At 39.9% G+C, this 24138-nt stretch overlaps 1 protein-coding gene across 5 annotated transcripts in view; it reads right to left on the bottom strand.

Moving 5' to 3' along the window:
- Nucleotides 1-24138, bottom strand: part of Gmds (GDP-mannose 4, 6-dehydratase) — a 526680-nt gene that overhangs the window by 263297 nt on the left and 239245 nt on the right. For all 5 annotated transcript variants that reach the window (XM_063276183.1, XM_039095494.2, NM_001039606.1 and 2 more), the window contains one exon: nucleotides 16568-16695. In XM_063276183.1, coding sequence (XP_063132253.1) covers nucleotides 16568-16695 — 128 coding nt within the window. The remainder of the gene's footprint in view (nucleotides 1-16567; nucleotides 16696-24138) is intronic.

The raw sequence follows: 24138 nt of genomic DNA, 5'->3' as shown, positions 1-24138 counted from the left end.
GGATGCTCTGCCCTACTCTGGGAAAAAGACTGACTGCCTTGAAGTAAATCAGACCCTCATCAGCATGCTGGGAGGCTGGGTGGGCCCTCCTTGCTGAGAACTGTGGAGATGTGGAACTCTCATTTGCCATCTTCAGAAAGAGGCAGTCTCCTGGCTTTTTACCTTAGACATCCTTTCCTCAGGTAGTCAGCATAAGTAAAGGAAGGTTATTTGATTAGACAAAAACAAAAAAAATGACTTGATTAATGAATTAGTCCTGGACAGCCAGGACGGATTTCTTGGCTGAGGCCTTGAAAATGACCTGTGCCCATGGCCTTATCCTTAGCAAGGCCTACTAAAATGGTAACACCGCTTCACCCATAATCAGCCCATAGGTTCTCAGACATACTGATGGTTCCCTACAGCTTTCCCAGGGCCTAGGTCATGTCTGGTGTGCGTCAGTGTCCTTTGCTAATAAAGCCTCACTTCTTCTCCGGCAGATGGGTTTAAATGCAATTGGCCTATCTCCATTGTTGCAAAGGGCTTATTGCTAATGGAGGACAGTGCCAAGCATCTTTAGAAACAAAGTTAAGTTCCGTCAAAGTGAGAGAATGTTGTGGAAAATGGTTATAAGAGAAAAAAGGAAGTTGAGAAAGGATATGAAGGCAGAAGAAATGGAGGAGGCAGCACGGCTCAGCTCATGGCATAAAGGAAAGCAGTAGAGGTAAGTCCTCTCATGGGTACTACCTGTGTCCTATACAGTTTATTTAACCAAGATGAGCCTCTGATTCTTCAGGAACAAAGTAGGGGTCAAATATATATTCTGCAGGAAAGGCCTGTAAAGTCTTTTCAACTCTTCACACAGGGCTCTGGCAGTGCTAAGAATCCAGGCTGCCACACTAGGAGGACCTCAGATTACCCATGTATCTGAGGCAATGCCAGTACATAGGCCTCAGGTATGGGTGCTGGTGTATGAGAATGACACTGCAGGGTATCTGTGAAATGGGCAAGGTGTCTCTGGAAAAAAACTGGGAGGTGGCGGTGAATTTTTAGTGTCCAGATCAGTATAAATCTCAGGTACATTCCTTCATCTGAGACTGACTTTTGCTGGAATCTGCACCTTTCCACTGGTCTGTAGGCAGGAGGATGAGGGCTAAGGACAGTGATACCCATGTTTGTGTCTGCAAGCACACACTGTGACATCAGTTTCCTGTGGGTATTTTCTTTATTTGTTTAAAGGTTTTGGGAATTATGGTGGTCCACCTACCTGTGTGTGTGTGTGTGTGTGTGTGTGTGTGTGTGTGTGTGTGTGTGTGTGTGTACTACAAATAGAGATAAGTTCCCAAAAATACTTTCAAGAGAGTTTTAAGCAATTAAAAAAAGGAATCTCTACCATAGGTGCATAAACCAAGAAATGTTACATAAATACTCTTACAATTGTTCCACCCCAACGAGATCTTTAAAATGTGTAAACACTCCCTTTAGGACACACTTGCTGGGACTCAGAAAGGAAACCTCCATATCCAATGCTTTAGACTTCCACGTGAGATTGCCCTAGAGCAGCAAATACAGGGACAATATCTTTTCTCTGAAAGGCTTTTCCTTGTCGACTTACAGTCAAATACTCCAGAGTAAGAAACTAGAAATCAAACATCACACCAGAACCCAGAACAGCTTTCTTCCAGTGCCTAAGTTTCTCTCCAGGTTCACTACTCACCTTCTCTAAAACCATATGCCCCACTTCATAGTACCTACAAAGTCCTCTTCTTCCTTTGTCGTTTAACCATCTGGAGTCCCTGAGCTTCATGTTTGTGTGGCTTTCATGCATATTAATAATTTGGCTAGCTTTTCTCCTATTCCCCTATTGTCCCTTTACTTCAGCAAACTCGGTTATTAGGAAGTTTCACAGGAAAAGTCTGAACTCTCCTACTTCCCCAAGTGAACAGACCAGTTGTTCCATAAAGCAAATGTCAGTGATTTGTTGAGTATTACTAAACAAGTCAATTATGGAATTATCATGAAAGATGCCTTCTGGGCCTCCAGGAAATTAGCATAGACTTACAAAAGTACAAGTCAAGTTATAAGGTCGAATGGGGTTATAAAGTGAAAGATATATATCTACATGTAAAACAACTGCCAGGCGAGGTGAGGTGAGGGGTGTGTGTGTGTGTGTGTGTGTGTGTGTGTGTGTGTGTGTGTGTATGTGAGTGATAAGAGAGATCAGACCCAAGGTCTCTGACCCAAGCCATGTATTATTTTTATAGTTATTTTACATTTTTCTACTTAAAAGTTGAGCCTAAGGTAATTTAAAAATGTAGAGTTTTGATCTAGAATCCTTGTCTCAAGATTCCTGAAGTCCTGGAGAAACAAAGACCTCTTCATGCTTCTTGGTCACACACAGCTAGGCACTTTATCTGTCACACTGTTATTAAAAATTTTAAGTAATTGAATATTCTAGCAGAAATTAGGTATCCTGGGTTAAAACCCTTAGCTTTACCTCAGATGTAGGGATGGCAATGAAGGGAAGGCATGTCAGACCCATAGAAGGGATGCCATGCTCCTCTCGGACAGAACTGTGCCAGCACAGCATTGTAGGGATGAGGCTAAAGAAACGGAAAGGACATCAGAACTGCACTAGAATACGTAGATGACCTTATACATGCTTGTAAAAATGTCATTAAGAACAAAATGAACTAAGTCTTGGTAAAGGTCCTTTGCGCCAAAGAGGCTTCAGCAAGCAGTGCGGTGTGGCCATCTTCAAATGGAATCAAATAAACTAGAGAGGAAGGTGTTGCATGAAAGCCCCCAGGAACAGCTACTCAATCTACTTGACAACAGGTTCTGAGCACTTCTGAATTAACCACCAGAAAGAACAGTTCAAATATGTAGACTGTTCTTATAATTGATTCTATGTCAGCAACTATACATTTTATTAGGTCCTTTACTTAAACTCAGGGTTAGAGAGATGACTGTAGTTAAGAGAGCCTTCCTGCTCTTGCAGTGGACCTGGGCTTGGTTCACAGCACCCACATGGGGTGGTGTACAAATTCCTGTAACCCCAGCTCTCAGGAGTCTAATCCACTCTCTTAGTCCCCAAAGGTACCTGCTCCCATGTGCATATTATCTACATATACATACATACATAAATACATACATACATACATACATACATACATACATAACTAAGAATAAAATAATAAAATCTGTTAAAAATTACAAGCTCCTCATATCCTCCCAAGGAACACTGTAAGCTGCTCAATTGTGGACATTATCCAGTAGTCCCTGAGTAAGACTCCCTGCTGACTGCCTTTACCCACAGATAATCCATATTGTGGAAGGCTGAGGCTTTGACTACATGGAGCATTGCCTATAGTCACTTCTAAACTTCCAAAAGCATTCTCCTTAAGGAGGCTGCAAGGCACCACTGGGGATATAGTTGGTATGGCTGGGGCCCATCAGCTTATCAGTGGAGACAAGGCAAGAATCACTAAGACATCATTGATGCGAACAATCACAGAGAAATGTGTGCAATGTAGTATTTGGTCTGTCAGAAAAGGAACCCTAAATACACAACTATCCGCCATTCTTGATGGCAGGTACTATTCTTGCAATGTACCCTAAGTGTGTTGGTTTCTAGTGGAAATACCGTGTGTTGAATTTCACTGAAGTTTTCAATTTAAAATGAAATATTAAATTTCTTGATAATTTAAAAGTATCTTTTACTTATTTAAATAACATTGGGAGCTGGCTAGCTGAATATAGTATAGCATTAATGTCATGTAATCATTACTTTCAAACATTGTTTTATTGTTTATATGTGTGTACGCACACATGCCTGAGGACATGGAGCTGTAGTTGCAGGAGTTGGGAGCTGACTGATACAATTGCTCAGCTCCTCTGCGAGCACTGCACAAGCTTTTAACCACTGAGCCAGTTTTCCAGCCATTTTATTATTTAGTATTTTAGTGCGGTTGCCAGAAGGTTTCTTTTTTAGTATTAATAATAATTATTATTATTGCTGGAGACCAAACTGGGGCCGTGAAAAGGCTAAGTATGCATTCTTCCACTGAGTTATCCCACACATAGAAATGTCGCATTACATAAAATAATGTACCTTACTTATGTAGCCTAAATTATATTCCTAACAGAGCACACTTTAGTTAGCATCTTTCATCCATTGATGTAAACAAAAATAGACGTCAGCTTTCTGTGGCCCAGAATAACTGGTGAAAGTTGTGGGGGTGGATAGGGAGAGATGGTATCAGGCTATATAAATTCTCTGTCACTCAGGAAATGCACGTTAGAACATAAAAATATACTCTGCAGCACAGAGTACTACATTCTACGATTGGTATTTAAAAATCACTAATTTTATGATCCCTACATGGATGGTGGGTCTCTTAAGATAAGATCTCATACGTAGTCTATGAATCTAAAATTACACAGAAGTCTAGTGCCTAATTCTGAAGAGGGTAAAATCAAAGTGGGTTCCTTCTCACCATCCCCCACCAGGTAGAAAAGGTGGCAGAAGAAAGCTTAGTACCCCAAATCCCACTGGAGGAGCGCTCCTCACTACAGCACACAAGCAGCAGGAATCAGGCCGATAGACTCAACAGTATGTCCATATTTACAGTTGGAGAAGAGCGTAGGCACTAAAATGGAAAACTGAGGTCCATGTAGAGGTGATCTGTGGAAGCATGTGCTTACTCATTCCCCTAAAAAACAAGAACAACCAAGCAACCACATGATGAGGTTGATACCTTCTGGGAAAAATAAGTTTTTATTTAGAACAATTCAGTGTTTAATTGAAAATTTTTGCTATAGAAAAGTTGATTTAATCCTTTCAAGAAAAACATAGATGGCTAGAAATGTAATCTAATGGTATAGGATATGCTTCCCATAAGGTTGGCTCTGGGTTTCTTCTCAAGCATCACCCTATCCCAGCCCCAAAGGGGGTAAAATGATCAACTGATAAAGTACAAAACGACACTTTCTTTAGCCTATGACCTTTCTGTGTTACATGTAGGTGATTTGATTTACTTCTGTATCTCAGTCACTGGAGCACCTGTCTAACGTTTTCTGCTATAAAATACTTTCCCATCGCTTGGGCATGAGAGGTAAACGGAGGTCTGGCACAGTTTTTGAGCAAGAGAATTAGCAAGAACTGCACACCTACACTTGACGTGCGCAAAGACAGGGCTAGAGGGGAGTAGCCTTTTCAAAGGATCATCCCTACAAGCGTGTTACATCCCACAAGAGAACAGCAGGCAAAGCTTGAGCTGCTATCTTTGGACCATTAACACAGGATGCTGAGTCAGGCCACCTCCCCAAACACTCAAGACTGAAAGGAAACGCTCAAATGAAAACTGGCATATTAAGTGTACCCGCTGGGTTTGAAGAATGATTCCCATACCAAGATAAAAACGTAAGCACAAAGAGACAGCCATGGTCATTTAGCTGTTAACTATGTTTTACAAGCTGGTTTGTGTTATAGCTGGGAATAGCAGAGTAAACAGACTTCCTATTTCAATTCCTGTTGGCCAGTTCTTTTCTCCTTTGTTAAAAACTATGGAATCTGTCAGAAAAATGAACAGCAACCACGAGCACATGATATACCTCTATGGCTTGTTTTCAAGGGAAAAGAATTTAGCCAAAGAGGATGTTGCCACACGCACGTCATAATGACAAGTACCATTCTGACTTTCAACATGAACCGAATCATTAAAGGATTCAAATGTTCCTCATTAACTTTTATTAGCCTCAATTTTTAACTTTCTTCCTCCCTCTTAAAATTAAATCTGAATGCCCTCTCCAACCCTGACCACCTCCAAGCTGCACTAGGATTGAGTGGAGTCTTCAGAGGATCACAGACTACTCAGGCTACAGAGGAAGTGATATCTCAAATAACTGGATCCTTTGATACAGAATTTGTTTCAAAGCCTCTAACCCCTAGTACTTTCTCTATGTGCACATCTACGGTTATATTTAAAATTTTTAAATAGAATCTTGGGTAGCATAAGAGCCTCCAAATCCTATCATGCTCCCATGTGCTATTTGTATTGTTAACACCAAGGATCCACTTAGAGGATATGGAAGGCTCCATTTTGTAGGTCTTCCTATATATCTGTCTGCATGTGAATAAGCACACATGTGTGGGTGCCTTAAGAGCCCAGAAGAGGATGTCAGATTGTCTGAATTGTGGTTAGACAGTTGTGAGCTGCCTAACATGGTTGCTGGGAATCAAATTCCAGTCCTGTAGAAAAGTACTGAGCACTCTTAATGGCTAAGCCATCTCTACAGCTCTACAAACTGTTTTAGAAAATTAGATTTATCTCGCCTCTGCCATATAAAATGTGAACTTTGTGCATTTTATTATATAATTTGCCTGTTTTGAATTATTTTATTATTTACTATTATTTTTATTATTCCCTATTAATCCCAGCCTTTATTGTCAATAGGCCCTAGTTCTGCTCCCAGGACTCTCTCAGGTAGCTCATAGTAATCTGTAGCTCTGGCTCCTGAGGGATCCCGCATCTCTAGTCTCTGTGCACATCTGCACACATGTGCACAAACCCACAGATAGAGACACACACAACATATACACATGTGCAGCTAGAATATTGAAAAGTTAAATATATTCTAACAGAAATCTCCTCCCTTAAAGACTAGAACAACAGTTTAATTCTTTTTGAAAAGACAGTATTCTAGCTACAGGGGAAAAATCAGACTAGAATACTGTGTGAAGAATGACAACATGCAATCCTCCACCTTGGTTACATCAGACTTTTTTTTTCTTTTTTTCGGAGCTCGTACATCAGACTTTTAATAAGCCTGTAGAATGTAAGTTCCCATCATTGAAGTTGAGCTGAAGACCACCAGTGTAACACGGCCTCTCGGAAAGCCGCAGGGTGGCCTTGCAAGAGTACATAGGGCAAGAGAGAAACAGGAAACGAAGCCAGATGGTTCTGCTGAGAGAGCTTTTTCTCCCTGTATAAATCCAACAAAGTACTAATAGGTCAAATGCAAAAATGCAGAACGAATAAAATGGAAATCTAGCAACAGATACATGTAAATGAGGCAGGTCAGTTTTGCATTATGTCCCAATTACATTAGTAAATACAAGTTAAGAGAAGTTATACAGTAGATGAATCCCATAGGTCCATGGCTTTGTTGAATGAAAAAGGCTTCTGAGGATGCTTTGGGGTACCACAGCAATGAAATGAAGCTAACAGCACCAGAAACTATTTTCAGGTACACATTTAAAGATGTTTTTATTATTTCAAATTAAATATATTTATCTGTCTGTGGGTATATGCCCGTGGGTTCAGGTGTCCTCAAACCCCAGGAACCAGAGTTATAGGTGGTTGTAAGCCACCTGACACGAGTGCTGAGAACTGAACTTGGAGCCTCTGCAAAAGCAGTAGACACTCTTAACTGCTGAACCAACTCTCCAGACCCCCTCCTTTTAAAGTAAGATTTTTTTTTATTTAAAAATTATGTTCTAGTGTGCGACACTGTATGTGGGTATGTGCACATGTATACTGGTATCTCCACAGGCCAGAGGCATTGGAATTCCTGAAAATGGAGTCACTAATGAACCTGCTGGACATGAATGCTGGGAGTAAGACTGAAATTGGGTCTTCTGCAAGGTGAACCATTAAATACAATCTAAAATAACTACAGTGTGTACTCTGGCTTCTTATTTACCATGTAAAACTGATTATTCTCTACTACAGGAAAAGTCTACAGGCGAGATCATGCCTGACACAGAAATCTAAGCTGGCTTCTTGGGTGGAAAAGCATATGTGTAAGGCTCTGTTAGTGTACACCTGTGCCATGATATACACTTGAAATTTAGCAAGTATCTTCTAGGGCACCTGGCTTTGTCTGGACAAACTTCATCTATCTCCTGTAGTGTACTCATCCCAGGTCTTCAAGTAGAATTTGCAGAACACCACACTTGGATGCTTCAAAGCCCCTTCAGCAAATCTTGAGCAGGCCATGGAGCTCTATGCTGTTCTTTGCTCTGACTCTTGTCACATCTGACTACTTGGCCCAGATGGAGGGATATAGGACAACAAGAGTTACTGTCTGTAATCACAGAGGTCTTGGAAGGATCCCAAACACCCTGTCCTGGCATATGTGAGGCATGTGTTGGCCACTAATTGCCAACCCCTTTGACTTCATTCATGCCTCTAGTGACTTATGGAGCAATTTTGACAACTAGTCTGAATGGACATTGTCAACATCAGATTGTAAAACTATTTTTATAACAAACCAATAGTTAAATACTGTCAGTGGAGGAGACTGGCAGACAATATGCAAGGCTTCTTCAGTGTTTGAATTGGACAAACCTATGAGACTGACTTGGAAGGAATTTGTTGACTCAATCAGGTAGTCATTAATAAATAAGCAGAATAGTGGATATTATGGGGTACTGGGAAGATACAAATGAAGACTAGCCTGAGGACCAATGAGGAAACAGTAAATCCCTTTGGTAAACTAGGCGAGCAAAAAGAAAAGAGGTCTGTCCTTAAGAAAGATGTTCAAGAGGCAACTCAGGGCTGACCCTGAAATATACTAGAACCTTAAGAAAACATAGTAGTAGGGCACAGTGACAGCTCAAGGAGTTCATGGGGCCCATGGGCACAGCCCCAGTCATGGAAGCAGGAAATTGGGGTAGCTGGAACAGAGCTCCAAACAAGGCACAGGTCCCAGAGCACCACTAACACAGCTGCATTCTAGAAAGATGGCGCAGCCCTAGGTGTGAGAAGACATCCAGGAAAGGGCAGGAGAGGAGCATAGCCTGAGGCTTCGGTTCCATGTCTTAGACCTGGGCTTGAATGGGAAAGAAGGATAGTACCTTACTAGACTTTTGTGAAAATACAATTAAAATTATAAAGTACTTTACGTATTTTACACAGCAAACAGCAGTCAGAAACATTTTCAAGGACATGAAGAGGCTGGGTGAATATTTAAACTTTCAGATCTGGGAAAGGTGTTTTCACTCCTTCCTTATACACACATCCTGATTTGAGAAGGGAGCCCAGGGCTTTAGTTTTCTAGGTAAGCACTATACCACTGAGATAAAACCCCCAACGCCAAAGGGAAATCTTCAAAATCAACTCTTCGAATTGTTCACAAACACAGGAGTAGGAAAGACTTCTCTGCTGCTCATGAATGGCTGCCCAGCTACTTGGGCTGTGCTGAAAACCTCAGGGTTCCTACCTGGGTGAAAACTGTCAGAAAATTTTTTTTTAGTAGACTGTCAACTATCTAAGTCTGACTTCCATAGTTTAGCCTTCTATTCTCAAGTGTATTTTTATTTCCTGCTACATGGAAAGCACAGTGTCAGAAGAACGAATGAGTACCTTTACAATACAATGCTTTGCATGCTGCTGCTGATCTACTAATGCACACAGATAGAGAATAAGGCAGCTCAAACTACTGTCAGCCCTGTCAGAGATATTCTGCTGGGAGAGCCGGCCCCAATCTGACACTCAGGAGAGAGGGAGGGAGGGAAAGGCAAGCAAAGAAGGGGATGAAGAGAGAGAAAAGGAGAAAAGAGCTGAGAGTCAGGAAAAAGAAAGCAGCTAAGGACAGAAATTCAGGATCTAGGAAGTTAGAAGAGTTGCCCGGGAAGTATCAAAGCCACTCTGCTTTCTTTGAACCTCACAGACTTCTAAGATCCCAAGGTCCTGTGCTATATGCACTTAAGCAAGCAAACCTGTAATTCATCAGGGATAAATTTAATAGATGACTCACTGGCCCAAGCCAGTCACGGATGCTGTTTCCCAAAGGCCCTGACAGATAGTCAACCACAAGGAAACTTTCAGCTCCACTGACAAAAGGCAATGGAATTTAAACCACCCTGCCCCTTCTTGAACCTTCTTTGGCTTTGTTTTGTTTTCTTTTGTATTTTATAGATAAGGATCAAATGAAATGAGTTCTGTAAAACTTGTCTTTCCTGTAGAGAGGTGATATCTCCCTCAAACTACATGATTGTACAACTATTAAGTTAATACTGAAGAGGAAGCCTGCTGCTTAGCATGGAGGACTCTGCCTTCGTGACTCTGGCTCTTCAAACACTTCACAGTGGTTCTTACTGCACTTCTGTTGGAGTTGGATAAGAGGAGAATTAGAAGGTCAGTGACAAAACAGGAAAATTTTAAGAGTATTATTATTATTTGTAGCATTGAGTGAAAGGTACATGACTGTGCGATGGTCCCCATTAAAGTCAGTGTGGTATGCTGGAGGCAGAGGTGAAGTAGTTAAGAGCATTTGCTGTTCTTGCAGAGGACTTAGGTTTAGTCCCAGCAACCAAATGGCTCACAACCCATCTGTAACTGGAGTTCTAGGGGAGTTGATGCCCTCTTTTGGTCATCAAAGGCACCAGTCACACACGTGCTACATATATCCATGCAGACAGACAGACAGGCAGACAGACAGACAGACAGACAGACACACACACACACACACACACACACACACACACACACACACACACACACAAATAAATGTTTAAAGTTAATGAAAAGAGGCTTTGAAATCTTACAAGGATAGCCCAGACACCAAAACCAGACCCAGAAACCAAAAACTAAAGATTCAGAAGCGACAGGGCTGAAACCTTTCACAGGCATGAAGCAAGAGTTTAATGAAAGGATGGCAGCTTCTCACAGCACCAGCCTTTTCTCATGGCGGTGACAGGCAGGGCCAAAGGTTTTGTGGGAGAAATCAAATGGAAAAATGCAAATCACAGGACATCAAAAGCGAGAAGTACAATATTCTTTCTGGGTTTAAGGAAAGGCCTGGTGAGATCTTCCTATATTGATGCTCAAACTAAATTTAAAGATACAGTCATTTTCACATAAAGGAGGCATCATGTGATGGAAAATGAACGATGAAAGTACGGAGACCCTAATGTTGGCCTTTCCCTGGAGAATATGAAGTAAATATTCAGGTGCCGTGCACTTGGTGGCTAGAGGTGGGAGGCCACAGTCATCTTTCTGGAATGCCTCCTGTCCCCTCCAACACAGGTAGCCAACCACCATCATTATTCTATGAGTCAGAGGCCTTGAGACAGACTGAGGAACTAGTACCTATCTTCTTAACACGTAGGAGTCAAGCAGCTAAAGTGAAGTCATACCTACCAAAAACCTCATCTAATACTTCCTTTCTTCTTCCTGTGTAACCTGCTTTGCTTTTACCCTCCCTGTCAGGTAGTCTTAACAGGGGTCTTTCAGGTTACATGGACATAGCTCCAGATCCCAGGACATACTCAAGTGGAGCAGAGTCCTGGCTTCCATTCCAAGCACCAGACATAAAGAATCTATAAGTAAAATGTCATGTATATTTAAAACAGACCCTTATTAGAAGGTCACCTACTCCCTAACTTCGTGTGTTGGAGTTAATCAAAAAGGAGAAGAAAAGACCATAGCACCTGCAATAGAAATCTAGGTCTACCTAGTGGAACTCTCCAGTAAATGAGACTTCTGGATGCTGGTCTAGCCATCAGTGAAAAAGTTTCTAAACTGCCTCATGCCACATTATCAGGGCACTGGGCTTCTTAGTGCTGTTTTTATGATTTTAATTTTTTGGAAATCAGGGCCAGTAGAGCTTGCATGTAATATTTTCTGTCAATATTTTATCATATTAAAAATAACAATAAAGTCCAATAGTTGGATCTAAATTCTAATTTCCTGCTGTTAGAAGAAGCTGATGTCGCATAAGAATACACGGGCATGCCTGTGTATCCTTTATAGCAGGTCCTTGAACAAACCCATCATACATCAACAAAAATGTGGCAATCATGCTCAGTAAGTGGGAAATGTCTTAGTGTAACCAAATCTCCACACATCTCATAGGTCTACCTTATTTTATGATACTTTAAAAGGCTACCAGTTTACAAAGAAATAAATGGTCATACATTCACTCTCCTGTACAAGGAAAGTTGCATGGCCTGAGATGGCCCAAAATAAAGATGAGAAAGATTCAGGCCCTGCATTCAGGTTTCACTGAGACAGAGTCTGAAACATAGTCTGAGGCCTATGAAAGACCGCTGTGACCTCAAACTTTTAGGGAGAATCCATTATTCACCATCATAAACCTATGCATAATTGTGTATGAAAATGGTTAAAACCAGTTTCAAAATGCAGAAAGCATATGGACAGTAAGCAAGAGCCTACATGATCTATACCTGTCAGCCCAAACACAGAACCACTTGAATTATGTCCTCAGTAACAACTACTTTTTCTCAAAAAAAAAAAAAAAGTCCCAAGCAATAATCAGGGTCCCTGACGCTCTTCACTCTTGAGGTCGTGACCCCTGGAAGTGTGGTCTGACATGCATTCTACAGCTTTGCTTCGCATAAAGTCTCCCGGTTACTCTGCAATCCGTGTGAGCTTTTACTGCAATTTGTGTGAATCTTTATTTCAGTTCTATAAAGGAACCAGGAAATCTTGCCCAGACCCCAACCACCAGTAACAGTGTTGTTGCTATTATTCCACTGAAGAGAATAAGCAGAAGAGACACTTCTTAGTGTGGAGTAAATAGAAGCAGAAAATAAAATGTTTCGTTACTTAAGGGAATGTTCATCTTAGAACATTTTGGTTTTGTGGCTTTGGATAAAAAGGCACAATTAAATGTTTGTATTAAAAGGTCCCCTGAGGCCAAGCTCAGGCACCTGGGCCTGGTGTAGGTACTCTAGCAGTCCAGAAAGCAAAAGGGCAGATCCTCAAGCTGCCCCACCAGGTTCCAGAAGAGTACACCATGTAATTTAGGTAATGACTTCCTGTAATGAAGGTGACCGTCAGTAGGATACAGCCAAACTATGCCTGATAATGAATTTAAAACAGGGCTTTTTTGGGTTTTTTATTTTCTGGGTGGGGAGGGAGAGGCAGGGAATGAAAGCAATAATGGATATAGAGGAGGAAAAGGGGTAGAAAGTAAAAGAGAGGAGAGAAGACAATTTTAGAGAGATTAATTTATATTATTTGTGTGTATATAGCTCATGAATTAAAAAGACAAATTGCAAATACATTTTTCTCTTTTCAAAATGCACTAGTGTAAAAGTGAAGTGCTGGATGATAATATTCAGTTATTTTCATCAGAAAAACTATATGTGAGCTTAGGTGATATTCTATAATCTTGCTACTGAAATTGAAGAACTTTCATTCATTCATAGGAGGAGGCAGACAGCAGGTGAGTGAAGCTGGAAGCAGGGAACCCTGGAGAGCTTTGGAGGTCTACGTACAACAGTGGAGGTGGAAGGCAAGTAGAGGGGAAGAGGAGAGGGAAAAGTCTTCAGTACACAGGGACTGCAACTATGTCATCTAAGTGTGAAAAGAATTTTTAACTCTTCAATTCAGATGCATAAAACAAACTGGCTGACATTTTGGACTACTGGTATGTTCTAGTATAAGCCCATGCAATTCCAGCTTTTCTGTACATATATCTGTGTGTCTGTCTTTCTTCACAAATCTCATCCCAATTAGGTCAGTCCCTAAATAATGCACGTCACACCAGCTCAGAAAAATAGTAAAGAAAATATGAAAAATTTCAGGTGGGAATCTAGCTATATTTTGTGAGAAGTATGGAAACTTGACAGCTTGTGTTTGCATAAATTCAGACTTAAAACTGCTGGCCATTAGCACTATGGTAATTGGTAATAGTATTTTTTAAAATGTTGCAGTGTTTGGTATTAATTAGGGAAGAAGGATGGTTATCATTCTGCATACTTTAAAATATTTATAAAAGGACACTGGAAAAGTTGTAACAATGTTTTTTTTTCTGAATAGATCATAACTTAATGAAGATTTAACATTTGTTCTTTAAGTTGAAAAGTACTTTGCTCACTGAAATTATTCTTAACGCATTTTGATTTAAGGAATGAACTGTAAGTAGATGGTCATGAGTCAGATCCAGCAACAGGCAATGATTATATAAATTGTTGAAGAATATTTATAAGACAGAAGAGGACCTAACATATGCCCAACATTGTAGTCAGCATTTTTTTAGAGTAGTTATATCCCTTTCACAAATTGGTAAATTGAGGCATAACCTGTGTTAGCAGAATAGCAATTCACTTTACTGTTGGCAACAATATGCTGCATCAAGCAGGGCAATTATTCACCGCATTTAAATGCAAACCCTCTAGGTTTACCAACAGCTTTATGCATAAATGAGAGGCACTGTATGTGATTAATATGTGTAGATGAAACACCAGCATGACCTGTCTGATCTACACCCATCAACAGGCTGTCCACCCTGTCAGGAAATACACTTTCACAAATAACATGTGTTTTTCTGTACTTTTATGACTGTTGCCTTTAATTTTGACAAAAAGATGTAACTGCAAGGCTCTAAAAATATCATTTTAATAAACTTAGAACCAAAAGGAACAACACTACTATACAGTAGCAAACTATAAATTTTTATTTAAGATATCTTTTTTCCAGGAACCAACTGAATTTAGACTTATTGTAGAACATTTAAATGAGAACTATAAAGAAAAAAAAGTTCTTACATCAGCAACATATGTTACTGCTGGAACTCTAGGAGAATCCTCCATATACAAAACCCCTTGTCTTATAGAACAAAGACGTCTGTGCTGTCAAGTAGGCCTTAATACATGTGAGTGACTAGGTGGCTGCTACTTCCCACTTTTATTAAAAGACTCAATCACCTCAGTCCCAGGTGGATCTTTCTATATTCTGGTTTTGGGGCGTAGTGTACTGTACCACCTTGTCATTCACTCAGAACAATGACTTCATCTGAGACAACTTTCTAAGAGTATTTAAGGGAGATGTTTAGGAGTTTTACATTTTTATATGAATACAAGTAGGCCTTGTGTGCAGATCTGGCTGTACCTCTTAGAAGTGGTACTTGATCCTCTCCAGTGTGAGAAGGACACAGGGCCACTGGTTATAACAAGCTTCTCTCCTCATTGATGTTCACAATCAACAGTCACACTGCTGTACAGTATTCTTTCTTGTCTAATTAAACGATGTCAGTTCCCACCACTACTGTGAAGGCTTTACATGCATTCACTTCAAAGGAAAGGCAACAGAGAAAGACTACAGAGAAAGCATAAACCAGAGAAAGTACTTCCAATGTGTGGTGGATTATCTCCTTCACTATCAAGATTTAATGAATTTCTGAGTTCCAACACAGTCTGCTTCTTTGTTCAAATAGCAAAAAATAATAAAATAATTCAGTCTATTTTGTTCTTGAAGCAAATGAGTTTAGAGACAGTGTTCTTGGCATTTCAGAGTATATATAGATGTATAACAGAAGGCTAACCACCAATGAATATTGTTGAAATAATGACATGCTTATGTTACAATATTATTCTCCATTTAAGGTCATCTTCTGATGTCCACATCTCATCCTCTGCTCCCTTCTTTTTTAAAAGTATGAATAGTTTTGATGCAATCACCTCATATCTAAGGACATCTACTAAAATGTTTCTTTGTAATTAAAGCTTAGAAAACTACCTTAAAAAACAAATATTATAGTATTCTGAATTTTACATCATAATTTACGTGCATAGAATAAACTAGTACTTCCTTCTCAAGGTCATGCATGATTTTAGTTGTTACAAACAAGAATGGAAACACAGGAGAAGCCAACCTCTGTGGGGCACTGAACTGTGATCTACTGCCTTTTGTAAATGTTCCTTCTTTTGGATTAAATCACTACACATGGACGCCAGATCCAATTTCTAGACAAAATTCCTTTAAGACAGTATAATGTGAGTACAGGAATATGTGAGCAGCTGTGCAATGACAGGGAACTGATGGCATCGCTTCCAAGCTAGTTCCCATCTATTTATCAACCAAACTGGCCACAGAACCAACATGGATATTTATAAGCATGGTAACCAGAGCAAAAAAAAAGATTTAAAAGAAAGAAAAACAAAACTACACGCTATGCACTTAATGCAGTAAACAGAGCTAAGGTAAGCTTCACTCTATGGGAAGTCTAAGAGTGGAAAGATTGAGTTAACTTTCTATTTAACCCTAACACATTATCTCGCGATACCAGGATGGATAGAGCTCTGTGGTATGCAATAGCGAGAAGTGCGAGGCTTATAACCTTAGCACAGAATCAAAAGCTCTCAACAACTGTACTTCAGAGGGATTTAAGAAGACTCCATATCTAGAGGACTCAGATTAATTAAAAAGATCAGATATTATGTGTTAAAGATTTGAGAACTAGTAGTTTTGTGAATGCTGTTGTGGGAAAGAAGGAAATATGAAATAAGTCAGGCAGGATAAAAGCTTTAGAAAATGAAGAACAACCTTCCAACACTATAAACGTCAACATACACATTATCATTCAAAGCACTGGCCAACACTTTCATTTTGATCGAGAGTAGAAATCTGGGAAGATTCCTTGTTAAGTGATATTCACCATGCCCAGTGTATACTTCTAAGCCATGGAGCTTAAACAGTTTAGCACGGTTAGCCATATTTGTGTCAGCATAAGCTTCTTTCTGACTACTTCTAGGTCAAGTTTCTTACTGCTGGCCTCTCATTTAAAGTATAAATGAATACAGGCAGTTTTAATGTAATGAGTCAGTTCCTACCTCTACATAGTCCTTGGCATGGCCCCAGTCTCGTTTGGCATCCAGATTTCCCAAACTGAAACATTCCAGTTGTCCAAGGTAAATCTTAGCTACTGACCGGCTAATTTTTCGAGTAACAAAATTAGCTCCTAAAAAGAGACAAAAGATGTATTATCAGTAGAGTACATTTGACATTTCACAGTATCAGCCTCTGGGCATTTCTTTCATCCCATTCCCTCCCCCTAAAATAACAATATAAAAAGAAGAACGATCATTAGCTGTCACTTAGACAAGTTAAGAAGCTCTAATTCTAAGTGTCATATCAGCTCCACTTTCATAACAAACATTTCTTCTTTGGAGGATGTCTTAACATTCCTAATTTGCTGTTTCAATGTGTAACCCAGGCTTTAGGCCAAAGAAAAGCTATTGGAATGCCAGTTTTTAAACAGAAAATTCTAAAGGGCTGTATAAAGGGAAATGCCAGAATGGAAGACAGACATCTAAGACCACCCTGGTTTTTTTTAAACACAAACATCATATATTTCTATTAATAAGGCTATTTTAAGGCCCATGGGAAGAGGGAGGAAAGTAAGTGTTCACAGGGTAAAACTAGTTACAGGAAACCCAACAGGATTTTCTTTGGGCTGCCTTTCTCTTAACAAAATAAGTGGTGCTTTCTCTCATCCAGAAACCTGTACATCCATCCAAATATAAAGAATCATACAGTTCAAGTCAAGAGTTTCCCTGTACCATACTTACTGTAAGGTCACTTTCCAACTTTATGTAAATGTCATCATGTAAATGCCCATAAAAATGGGCTTCTGAATTTTGTACAAATATTTTGAAATATGCCATAGCATTAGTGATAGGTTTGGTGGCTGCATATGGGATGGATCCCCAGGTAGGGCAGTCTCTGGATGACCTTTCCTTCAGTCCCTGCTCCACTCTTTGTCCCTGTATTTCCTCCCATGAGTATTTTGTTCCCCATTCTAAGAAGGACTGAAACATCCACACTTTGGACTTCCTTCTTCTTGAGCTTCATATTGTCTATGAATTATATCTTGGGTATTCTAAGCTTTGGGCTAATATCCACTTATCAATGAGTGCATACAATGTGTGTTCTTTTGTGATTGGGTTACCTCACTCAGGATGATATTTTCTAGTTCCATCCATTTGCCTAAGAATTTCATGATGTCATTGTTTTTAACAGCCGAGTAGTACTCCATTGTGTAAATATACCACATTGGGTTTTTTTGTTTGTTTGTTTGTTTGTTTTTGTTTTTGTTTTTGTTTTGTATTCATTCCTCTATTGAAAAACATCTGGGTTCTTTCCAGCTTCTATATTATAAATAAGGCTATTATAAATAAGGCTGCTATGAACATAGTAGAGCATGTGTCCTTGTTATATGTTGGAGCATCTTTTGGGTATATACTCAGGAATGGTATAGCTGGGCCCTTAAGTAGCACTGTGTCCAATTTTCTGAGGAACAGCTGGACTGATTTCCAGCTGACAGGAGCCTGATATGGATGTCTCCTGAGAGGCTCTGTGAGAGCCTTACTGATACAGATGAGGATGCTTACAGCTAACCATTGGATTGGGCTTGGGGACCCCAATGGAGGAGTTAGAGAAAGGATTGAAGGAGCTGAAGGGGTTTGCAACCCGATGGGAATAACAACAATATCAACCAACCAGATCCCACAGAGCTCCCAGGGAATAAACCACCAACCAAAGAGTACAAATGGAGGGACCCATGGCTCCAGCCACATATGTAGCAGAGGATGGCACTATCCAGCATCAATAGGAGAAGTCCTTGGTTCTGTGAAGGCTCATTTCCCCAGTGTAGGGGAATGCCAGGGTGGTGAGGTGAGAGTGGGTGGGTGGGAGTGGCACCATCCTCATAGAAGAATGGGGAGGGGAATGGGAAAGGGGGGAACCAGGAAAGGGGATAACATTTGAAATGTAAATACATAAAATATCCAATAAAAATGCAAAAAAACAATAAAAAAGAAATACTGAAATTGTTTTAATGTTCTGTCTCTTAATGATAATGTCCATCTACCTTTACTTTCTTCTTTCTTCTTTACCCATTTCTTAAAATATGAAGTCTCATATTGGATATAGTGCTATAGGGTTGCTATGGTGAGATAGGGGATCATGAATTCCAGATTACCCTGGCCTACTGACATGCGCGCAAGCCACATGTGCGCAAGCGCGCGTGCACACACACACACACACACACACACACACACACACACACACACACACACACTCTGTACTGGCTGGTATTGTGTACCAAATTGACACTAGCTGGAGTTATTACAGAGAAAGGAGCCTCCCTTGAGGAAATGCCTCCACAAGATCCAGCTGTAAGGCATTTTCTCAAATAGTGAGGGCCCATTGTGGGTGGTGCCATCCCTGGGCTGGTAGTCTTGGGTTCTATAAGAAAGCAAGCTGAGCAAGCCAGAAGTAAACCAGTAAGAAACATCCCTCCATGGCCTCTGCATCAGTTCCTACTTCCTGACCTATTTGAGTTCCAGTCCTGACTTCTTTGGTAATGAACAGCAATGTGAAAGTGTAAGCTGAATAACGCTTTCCTCCCCAACTTGCTTCTTGTGCAGGAATAGAAACTCTGACTAAGACACACACACACACACACACACACACACACACACACACAGACACACACATATATATGTATGTATATATATGTATGTGTATATATATGTATGTGTATATATATGTTTATATATTATATATATGTATGTGTGTATTGTTAAATAAAAACAAAAGTATATCTACCCATATATACATTTATATGCTTTATATGGGGATACAGGCTATGAGGACAAGAGAAGGAGGGAGAGAAGGAGAGAGGGAGAGAGAGATAGTTTGGGGGGAGGAAACTCCTGTGTCAGGGTCCTGAACAGCTGGGATAGTACATGCCAGGTTTCTACCGATCATAAAGGAGGATGAGCTTATAAGGAACTGGCATGATTTTATTTAAGTCTCTGCATGTAGATACGACAACAGAAAATGCCAGGGTCTTCCTACATTTTTGACACACGGCTTCAAACATGGTGTGATAGTAAACCCTGCCTCTGCTCCTTGTGCAGGCAGAAGATGGAGGCAAGCATGACAAAGGTTAGGGCTTCTGAAGAAACTGGCACAGGAAGGTGGAGGGCACTTCTAGACAGATTTTCTAAACTCAGGAACAGGCAGAGACTACACGTTCACGCACAAGCTCTAAGCACTCACGGCAATGTTGTATCATTAAAAGCACAATTAGAAGGCCATGGACAACCAAAAGCTTAAATACCCCAACACCTCAGGGAGGCATTAAGAAACTGAAGACGGGTGAAGTGGTAGAAAGCTAAAATCTCAGCACTCAAGAGGCAGAGGGAGGAGGACTGAAATTTAAAGTCAGCTTGAACTCAACAAAAACCTTGTCTCAAAGCTACTGACAACAACAACAAAGGAAATCAAACTTTCAGCTTTCCACGTAACTGACAAAACACAGAGGTCCATCAAGAAAGAGCCTTTTCAAACTAACAAGCATTTAGTGGACATAGTTTTGAGATGTTTAATATTTTACTGATTTGCCATACATGTAAGTTTTTAATTAAATCCAGGTTTATGTTTGTCTTTACTGTTAGGATTATGCTATTATCTCAAAGCGAAGGAGTATAACACATGATCCCAACTTAATAGAATGTGTTCCCAATAAGAACTAGTGAGATTTTTTTCCCCATCACACTCACATCTGACTTCATCCGATTTACTTTCCACCCAGGATACCCTGAGCATGAGCACTGAATGGGACTCGAGGCACTGGAAGTCAATGGGCCTACAGTAGGCAGTACAGAGAGAAGTGCATCAAAGAAAGCTCCAGAGCTGACGCACTTATCTTTAGATTTGCTTAATCTAGACACTTCATAGAATTCTGTGAATTCTTTCATTTGGATGAACATAGTAAGGGTGAAACACAGAGTACTTGATCAGGACTTTATTAAAATTTACAGCTAATGTTCCTCTATAGAAAAACCATGCATTTCATTTGCTCAGCCATCAGCAGACAGACACTGGGTTGATTCCATTGTTTAGCTATTGTGAAAGCCGCTGTGGATGTTTATATTCAAGTTTCTGTATGGACATAGGTTTGCTTCTTTTGGGAATATTCCTAGGGGAGAGTTGGTGGGTCACATAGTTACTCTACATTGTCTACTAGAAACTGTAAACCAGTTTTCAAAAGGGCTGAACTACAACATTTTCACAGGCATGAAACAGGGCTTAGAGTCCTCTGGGTTCTCCCCAACACTCGCTCTTTCCAATAGCCTTTTCGGTAGGTACTGGATCGGCTCTGATGTGTCTTTCCCTAAAAGCTACTGAAATCACCAATCTATTTTCATGTGCTTTTCAACCAAGAACTTTCATATGCTTATTGGCTGTCTTCTTTATTTATACACTTGCTGGATATCTTATCGGATGTTTGTTTATATGCCTCATGGATATCTTCTTTAGAGAAGGTTTCGGCTAGGTTATTAATCTTTGAATTATAGAATCCCAGGTGCTTTATACACGCTGGATCCACGTCTCACCATATAAAAGTATCTTTTCACTGTGTGCACGAGCTTCACTCTTGCAGTGATGCTCCCTGAAGCACATGTTTTGCTGTTGCTGAGTTTTGTTTTGATCGAGCCCAATTTGCCTATTTTAGCTTCATTGTCCATGCCACTGTGATACTCCTCAAGGCGCCATGCTTCTTGACATGGTGATGGTGGACTGAACCTCTGAAGCCATAAGCCTGCCCCAAGTCAATGTTTGCCTTTCTAAGAGGTGTTGTGTTCACGGTGCCTCTTCACAGCAGTGAAACCAAACAAAGACAAATAGCACAGAAATGGTTTTAAATCATTGCAACTTAATAGTAAACAACTTATTTAATGTTTATTTTATTATGCTTGTAATTTCTGATTAAGGCCTATCTGCTTGAGTTTCTATAAAATGTCTGTGATGTGAGCTGGGTGTGGCAGGACATACCTTTTTAATGCTTGCACTTGGATCTCTATTCCAGGCCAGCCTGGTCTATACAGAGCTCCACTGTGAGTCTGAGGCCATCCTGGTCTATATAGAGAGCTCCACTGTGAGTTTGAGGCAAGGCTTGCATATAGAAAGCTCCTGGACTACTGGAGGCCATGTCTCAAAAATAAAACTTTCTAGTGAAAAGGGTCAAGAATGGAGAAACATTCTAAGCAGCTCTGTTTTAAGCAGGCAGTGGAATTTCTCACCTGTCTTACTTGAAAGTTGGGATCACAACTTGGGACCAAGGAAGACTTACAAGTCAAAGGTCAACCAATGAGAAGCTCTTCTGTTAGTTATAATGATTGATGGTTAGCATGATAAATCTTTTAACATGGTAGGTAGGTCTTTACTTCTCTCTTTCACCTGTTTTTATTCAACTTCCACAGCAGTGGACTAAAGATGAAGTTATTTTGTTAAGTTTCCATCAATACGTTTAGGGCCAAATCACTTCAGATAAAACAGAAAATTAAGAATTAAGAAATCTTGAGAGGAGGACCATCATCACCCTGCTAGGTTGGGCCTTGGGATAGGGTAGGATGACAAAACTTTAGTATCTTAAGCTATTCTCAACTGATTTATTTGTTACGGGTGCTGATTTTGACCAACAATGGACAGTAGCCTTGTGCCTTCAGTGGGAGTTACTATCTAATAACTGTTATGTACACGTAAAGATCATGTGACTGAAAAGGCCAGAGGAGATCAGGAGAATGATAGTTCCTCTTAAGAGACTCAATGTTCATTTTTCATGGGACCAAGAAGACACTAATACATGGGGTCCCAGGCACTTCATTAATTACCAAACAGAGCTCTAGTCTTCTACTCACTGCCATATGTGAGCATTCCTCAAGTATGAGCACCACTTACAGCAGTGAGAGTATGAAAGAGATGCTATGTTGACATCAGGCGCTCCCTGCATGGCAATGCAAAGGCAATGTCATGAAGACAGATCTCCAGGATGATGACCTGTCCTATAGTTCTGGGTGGTTTAAGAATGCTGTGGCACCGCTGATACATACATGCATACATGCATACATGCATACATGCATATATACATTTATCTATCTATCTAACATTTTAGAGGTTCAGAAACCTCTTTTCTATGTTTTTATATGCTAGGTACATATACGAATACATAAAACCCATGTGTAAAGCTAAAATCTGTTTCAAGGTTTTTCTCCATACTGATTCTCAAACTCAAATACAATTACTTAAATTTTTTGCACATTTTCAGGCAACTAAACTTTTTTCTGAGGTTCTGAGCTAAAGGTCATGTTGCCTGTTGTTCTAGCCTGGACTCTGCCTCATTCCTGTGACAATAGATGATCAAATGGCTGTGAGGCTAAGCTAGCACCAATGCATCAAAAAGTGGATCAGATCGATCAGAGCCACGGCAAACTCCTAGTGTCCATGCTTTGTTCCTATGTCTGAATTGACATCAGGGTATATTAATATGCAAATGCATATATACATATGTATGCATATGTATATGTATATATATAATAATTCTAAGTAATTTAAACTTTCTTCTGTAATGTTATTGGGTACATCAACATAATATCCTTGTAGTCACATAGCTTTTAAAAGAAAAGCTGAAGGAAAAGAATTAATAAAATTAATAAAAATCTCTCTCTTAAATGACCAGGGTAAAACCAAAGACATTGATTACGCTTAATGCATTAATAGCATATGTACTGGACTCAATAATTTGATATTTATTTGTGTATATATTAAGTAATTGTGCATGTGGGTACAGTAGAGCATGAAGAAAAGAGGACGAGAAAGGCTAAATGAAGGACAGAAGGAAAGACCAAAGGCGGCTAGTGGACATGAGTTAGGAAAGTGTTATCAAATCTAAAAGCTAATTGCTCTAATGACTCTAATTTTGTCATGGACTTTTTTTTTGTTTCGGTGGTAGATAAGTATATAAAATATATTGGATACTAAATGTCTAAAACTGAACATGAAAGTTTCACAGTTTCTGTTCTGAATGTCAATTCTAACTGCAGAGAGTTCATTAAGCTTTATATACTTTAGGTCTCATTGATTTTGATGTGATGCTTATATTTCCACCATTTTTAATAACAATGTTTATAAAAATATATCAATATATTTATATTGTATTTCCATAAAGCATTATTTTTTCATTAATCATTTTATTTGTTTATATTTCAAATGATATTCCTCTTCCCCGTTACCCCTCCTCAACCCCTCCATCCCATCCTCCCTCTTCCCCCTCTGCTTTGCCTCTATGAAGGTGCTCCCACACCCACCCGCTCCCTCCTCACCCCTCTAGTTTCCCCCTATGCTGGGGCATCAAGCCTCCCTGCCCTCCTGTTGATGTCAGATAAGGCCATCCTCTGCTACATAGGTATCTGGAATCCTGGCTCCCTCCATATATACTCTTTGGTTGGTGGTTTAGTATTTTTTTTTAAAGACAGAATGTGATACAAGACTTTTGATACTGATTCCCTAAAAGCAGCAGAGAAATGTGCTAATTCTTATGTTTAGCATGCTA

This window comes from Rattus norvegicus, chromosome 17 (genome assembly GCF_036323735.1).
Source record: "Rattus norvegicus strain BN/NHsdMcwi chromosome 17, GRCr8, whole genome shotgun sequence".
Lineage (NCBI taxonomy): Eukaryota > Metazoa > Chordata > Mammalia > Rodentia > Muridae > Rattus > Rattus norvegicus.
Note: the sequence above shows the minus strand (reverse complement) of the source record. Positions and strands in the feature narration are given on the sequence as shown.